The 6000-nt window shown below is 51.6% G+C and overlaps 1 protein-coding gene across 1 annotated transcript in view; it reads left to right on the plus strand.

The window, feature by feature from the left end:
• Positions 1-5508, plus strand: part of CUX1 (cut like homeobox 1) — a 264103-nt gene extending 258595 nt beyond the window's left edge. The window contains exons 21-23 of the mRNA XM_086859056.1: positions 1621-1701; positions 3534-3598; positions 4029-5508. Coding sequence (XP_086715182.1) covers positions 1621-1701; positions 3534-3598; positions 4029-4089 — 207 coding nt within the window. The 3' untranslated portion in view covers positions 4090-5508. The remainder of the gene's footprint in view (positions 1-1620; positions 1702-3533; positions 3599-4028) is intronic.
• The last annotated feature ends 492 nt before the right edge of the window (positions 5509-6000 follow it).

The following is a 6000-nucleotide window of genomic DNA, read 5'->3' on the forward strand; positions in this document are numbered from 1 at the left end:
AGAGCCCCAGCACCCCTCACATCTGGGCAGAAGGAGTGTGAGGGGCTGCAGAGGGTCCAACACTCCAGGGACGATCTGATCCCCACACAGCACAGCATCCTCAGGCACACATTGGCTTCTCATTGCATTCTCCATAAAAAAAACCCTTCCCAAGCCCTGATCCTTCCTGCTCTGGCTCTTCCTTCCAAAAAAGCATCAGGGAAAGTGCTGGGGAAGCTGTGGTGTCTGCAGCAGCAGAGGGTCCTTGTCTGAGGCACAGAGGGCAGGAGGTGACTGCCCTCTCTTAGGGTCTGACTTTCTGAGCTAAAAATGTGGTGATTGGGGAAATCTGACCTATACTGGAATCTGTGGCATTAGCAGCAGGCTCAGGATGGGGTTTTGGCTGTGTTAACCCCCAGTTCTCCAGCGCAAGGGAGGTGAAGCAGCAGCCCCAGAACACAGAGATATCCTGTAATAAAGGCAGAGCTGTCATTTGCATAAAAACCAAGCAAATGCCAACATGAATATGGATTGTGTGGCATGCTAGCACCACGGAGAATTAATGAAAGGCATTCACAAAAAAAAAACTGACTTAGGGGAGTTATTCCTTGGGAATATTTAAGAACATAATCTTGTTTGTTACAGCAGCCTCCGCCGTGGCCGTGAATAGCAAAGACGATTTCAGCCCGGAATGGGTTTGGTGGGAGATCTGTGGGTTTTAATGCCAGCTTTGGAAAGGCTGCGTGGTGTTTGGGGAATGTGCTTATGTCCATAATGAGTCCCTGGGTTACAGCAGGAATAAAGAGTGGCTGTGAAGGAAGGCAGGACCCGTCCTTGGCGAGCCACTCCTCTGCCGCTCCTGATTTTCATGCTTTTGAAGGGATGAAGGTTTTCCCACTGGGATCTCGGTGTGATGTGCCAAAAGGGCTCAGGCATCAGCAGGGTCTGCCTGTGGTTCAGTGGGCTCTCCAAAATGAGGGGTGGAGGGCGATTCATCCTGACCCCAGGGGTTTCCAGCCCCCAGGGAGCTTGGGCAGCCCTGTGGGTGGCACAGGACGTGCCAGGGTGGAGAACAAACCTTTCAGGATGGACCTGGCAGAGCCAGAGCAAGGGGACACCAGGGAACACCAGGAGCAGCTTCTGGGAACACCAACACAGCCCTGGCTCCAGTGCCCTGCTCAAGAGATGACGAGGGGATGCTGCAAATCACCAAATCGTTTGAGCTTATGAATTAAAAATGTGCAAAGCTTAATTACTGCCGGGGTTTCTCTGCGGAGCAGGCACTGAGGCAGGGCTGGCACAGCAGGAGCAGGGAGAGCTGCTGGAGAGAGCTGGGCTAAAGCAACTCAGAATAAACCCCCAGAAGAGTTTTCAGTGGGGGAAAGGCTGCACTTGGCAGCCCTGAATCCACCCAGCTTGGGGCAAATTTGGGCTGAGAGCGCAGAGACTTGTGCAGCCACTTTGAAGGAGCATCACTTCTCGGAGGTGGGCACAGGTGGGTGGCAAACACCACCTGACTGTGTGTCTGTGTAGGGTCTGGCAGGAACAGGCTCCCAGTCCTTGCCAGGATCTCTCCAAGCCCCTCTGAGGAGAGCTGGTGACCCACATTCAAACAGGATTTTCCATTCTGCTCTTCTGCAGGGGCGGCTCATCCTGTCCAACAAAACCGCTCGGACCGTGGCCTTCTTCTACACCCTGTTCCTGCACTGCCTCGTCTTCCTGGTGAGTGTGGGGGCCACAGGGGGTGGGCACCGAGACAAAACATCCGCTGTCACCCCCTCCAGGGGGAATTTGGGCCGGTTTAAGATGCTGTGCCAAGCGAGAGCGTTGCACCTGCTGTGTCAGTGGCTCCGGAGGCCGGGAGCGTGGCACAGGGACATGCCAAGGAATATCCCCTCGGCTTCACAGGGAGGAAATTCCACCCTGGCTTGCCCAAGGGCAGGAGCTGGAAGCTGTCTGTGAGTTCCTGTTGTTCCTGGGATCAGCCATGGCAGAGTGGTGCCACTGTGTGTGCTCCCCAAGCAAGCCCTCTGCTTAGTGGGGAGCAAAAATTTGGTTAATTATTATGAATCTAATATCATAAGTGATTTTAGGAATAAAATCCCTGAGCCCACACTACCTGGTTCTAGACCACATGGATCCTATTCCTGGGTGCATCCTTAACCTCCTGCTCTCCCCATGCTCCTGACATGCCCTGGGGCTCTGTTTTTCTCTAGTTTTCAAGTTTCCCCAACTCTACACTAAGGTTGAAATTAGAGAAATTAGAGGAATGGAGGCTTCAGCCAGCCCAAATCTCCTGGGAGAGATTTTTTGTTTGTCGTGATGCAAGCTCCTCCTGTATCCTTGCACAGTTTCTGGGAGTTTATTTGTCATTTCAGGGAGAAAAAAAAAAGCCAAACAAATCATCAATAATTAAACGAGAAAACGAGATGAAAGCCAAATCAGAACAATATTTCTGTCCTGCTCTCAAAGTTATTTTGGTGAGGAAAGAAGCAAAGGAAATAAAAAGTTAAACATCATTAAACTTTAAAGCTCTAACCCAAAAAAAAAAAAAAAAGAAAAGGGAAAAAAAAAAAAAAGGAAAATTCATAAATATTACATGGCTGGAATGATCTTACATCATCTAGACACAAAAGAGCCTGAAATCCAGCACCCAGCACTGGGTGGGGATGAACTGTGGGTGCCTCAGGGGAGCTCCTGCTCCTCCATCCCCACAGTGGGAGTGACACCTCTGCCACTGATCCTGGGGGACCTCGATAACCCTGATTTGGAGCTGCTGGTGGCTGTTTGTGTGGTTAGGGTGATTCCCTGGTGATAACAGCTTACAAATCCCCAAGGCTTGAACAAATCAGTCAACCCAGGGCTTCTCCCCCTCCCAAACCCAGCACTGCCTCCTCAGACCTCGGCTCTGCAATGAGAACACAGAGGCATGGAGGTAAAAAGGAGCCAAGTTAATTACGAACTTCCTGACCTTTCCTGACCTTTACTGACCTTCCTTAAGCCTGTTCCAAAAATACTTCTCCATCCATATGCAGCCCTGAGCCTTATCCCAAACCACCACAGCCACAGCAGCACTGTCCCAGTAAAAATAACCCACTGGGAAAGGTCATTTTGACCATCCTGAGGGCAGCCCCTGCAACACACTGGGGTTCCCCACAGGTCACAGAACCACAGCATGGGTGGGAAGGGACCTTAAAAATCTTCTAGTCCACCCCTGCCATGGCAGGGACACCTTCCACTGTCCCAGACTGCTCCAAGCCCTGTCCAGCCTGGCCTTGGACACTTCCAAGGATCCAGGGGCAGCCCCAGCCTCTCTGGACACCTGTGCCAGGGCCTCTCCACCCTCACAGGGAACAATTTCTCCCTGATACCAAATTTAAATCTGCTCTCCATCAGTTCTAAGCCATTCCTTTGTCCTGTCACTCCATGCCCTTGTCACAAGTGCCTCTCCAGGATGGGATGGCAGGGCCAGGCTGGCACAGCAGTGGCACAGCCTGCAGTGAGGGGCTGGGATGGAGGTGGGAGCAGAGCTGATCCCGTTCCTTCCCTGGCAGGTGCTCTACAAAACCGCCTGGAGCGAGAGCGTGGGACGGGACTGCGCCGCCTTCTGTGCTAAGAAGTGAGTGAGGACAGGCTGGGCCAGCCCAACCTCAGGGCTGGTTTGGTGGGCAGGGTTTGGTGGTCTGCAGCAGACTTTTTGGGCACCCCAGTGCTGGAAACAAGGCCAGTAAATTGGGCTTTAAACCCAGTGAGGGAGGGGGGCAGAAAAAGTTCAACAGAACTTTTCTAAAGAGCAGTGTTGTGTTCAGTTGGGTGTTTTCCAAAGCCTTCCCTGCAGACAGTCCTTGCCCAGGAGGAATCCTGATAAAAGCAAACGTGATCCTGGAGACCTGGCTCAGCCCTGTGCCATGAGCCCAGTTCCTGTGGCTGGAGCAGAGCACGGTGCTTATCCTCGAGGAACGACCCCTTGGATTCAGAGCGGCTCCTGCTCGGCTGCCAGGGCACCTTGGGGCTTGCTGCAGCTTAACGTGGCTCTGCCCTCTCCCCAGGTATGCTGACCACTTCCACGAGTTCCACAAGAACGAGGACATGAGTGACAAGTGGCAGTGACAGCTGGACACGGCCCCGGCTCCCTCCGGTCCTGCAGCAGGAGCTGCCCCCGCTGCTTTTCTGTAGCTTTGCTTTCTGCTTTGTAGGATGAAGGCAGTGATCCCCCCCACTCCCACTCTTGAAATTAAAAGCCTCCACTAAGGGAGAATCATTTTCCAGCCCTGGAAGGGCTGCAGCAGTTCCCATACTTTCCTGATGTGTCAGAGAGCTCAGTCTTTACCAAAACACTTGGAAAATGCAAGATCAGAGGTATCCCTCTTCCCAGATCCACATCTCTCTCCCATCCTGTTTGAAGTCCAGTGCAACACTGGATGGGCTAAATCCAGCCAGAAATGGGCAGGAAAAGCAACCTCCTGAACTTGCATTTTCAGGTGTGCTATTTGAGAATTCCTATTTTGTTCCAGCTCCGGGGATCTCCTGCCCATGCTGCAGATTCCCTTCTTGAGCTGGAGCCCCGAGTTTGGGAATAGTTAGGAATAGTTAGGAATAGTTAGGAATAGTTAGGACTTAAAGGGCATGAAGGGAGGTGCTGCTGGTCAGGCCTGACCTCACAGGGATGCTCCAGACTCTCCTTGCTGAGATTATTTCTGCCCCTTAGGAAACCACAAGTCAAATCAAGTGATTGCTGGTGGTTGGGTTTGCTGGGTGATGAGCGCTGGGCTGCTAATTTGGGTTGATTTGGGGAGACAGAGGTGATAGGAGAGGCTCCAATTAAAAAGAGCAGGTCACAGCAACCCCCCCTTCCTTCTGTGACCACATGGTGAGGGAAGGTATTAGCTCGTTAACGTGGTCCTCAATTAAAATTCCCTTCTGTAGACAGGAGAATAGCATTGCTCCCAATTAATATTTCATTGCAGACTCACATCCATTCCCATTCCAGCTGCTGGGAAGTCGGGGCCTCTAACAGAGCGTGCAGGCAGGGAAAGGCCTCACATCTGCCACGAGCAGCCAGGGTTTATTTATAGGAGCTGTGGCCAAAGGCAAAATGTAAAATACTCATAAATTGAAGGGAGGGATAAACCCTAAGGGACCAACCTGCACCTGTCCTGCTCAGCACAGGGAAAACCAAGCCTAAATGGAAGGGAAGCACTCCAGGATGCAGTGAGGGGGTGATGCTGCTGTGGCTGGGGCCCTTTTCATAAACAACTCCATGAATTTTCATAAATCAACTTCAGATCTGGGGGAGATGAGCTTCGGCTGCCTGAAATCAGTAGCTGGGAAACACGATCCTGGGAAGGGTGGGCTGCTTTTTGAGGCTTTGTTGGGAAGGTTAAATTTGCTTTTTTTAGCAGCTGTATGTGGTGTCTTGGAATTGCAAAACTTCTGCAGCTATTCACACTTGTACTCCTCATAAATGACTTAAAATAGATGTCGACTTCTGTTGGACAAGCGATAAAATAAACTTAGCCATGCATTGACTGAGTGGCTTTTGTGCTCTGCTTCCTTTTTTATTTTTTTGGACTTTTGATATTAAACAACTGAGAAATGTCCTGCTCCAGTCCAAGGGCAGAGTGTGCAGCTAATTTTAGAAACCCATTACAGCAGCTAAAGGCAGTGATGTCTCGCAGCGCCGGGGAGGGCAGGACCTCTGTCCCCATGTGCTGGAGCCAGCGTCCCAGCTGCCATCAACACCAGCATCCCACGGGCCTCAGAAAGGCTCTGGGGATGGAGGGACCGTGGTAATTGAGCCCAGGCAGCTCCAAATCCTGAAATATTCTGGATATCCCCACGTGTCTGTTGGCAAAGGCACTCCAGCTGAACGGTGCTAATTTGCCTGGCTAATTCTGGTGAGTTACTCACCATCCCACTCTTCCTCAGCCTCTTTTTTTTCTTGCTTTTCCAGCCCTGGGAGACCCCAGCAGCCCCAGGCTGGCAGAGCTTTGGGTTTTAGGCAGAGCTTACTTTGGCTGA

Source organism: Cyanistes caeruleus, chromosome 21 (genome assembly GCF_971803275.1).
Source record: "Cyanistes caeruleus chromosome 21, bCyaCae1.hap1.1, whole genome shotgun sequence".
NCBI classification, from domain to species: domain Eukaryota; kingdom Metazoa; phylum Chordata; class Aves; order Passeriformes; family Paridae; genus Cyanistes; species Cyanistes caeruleus.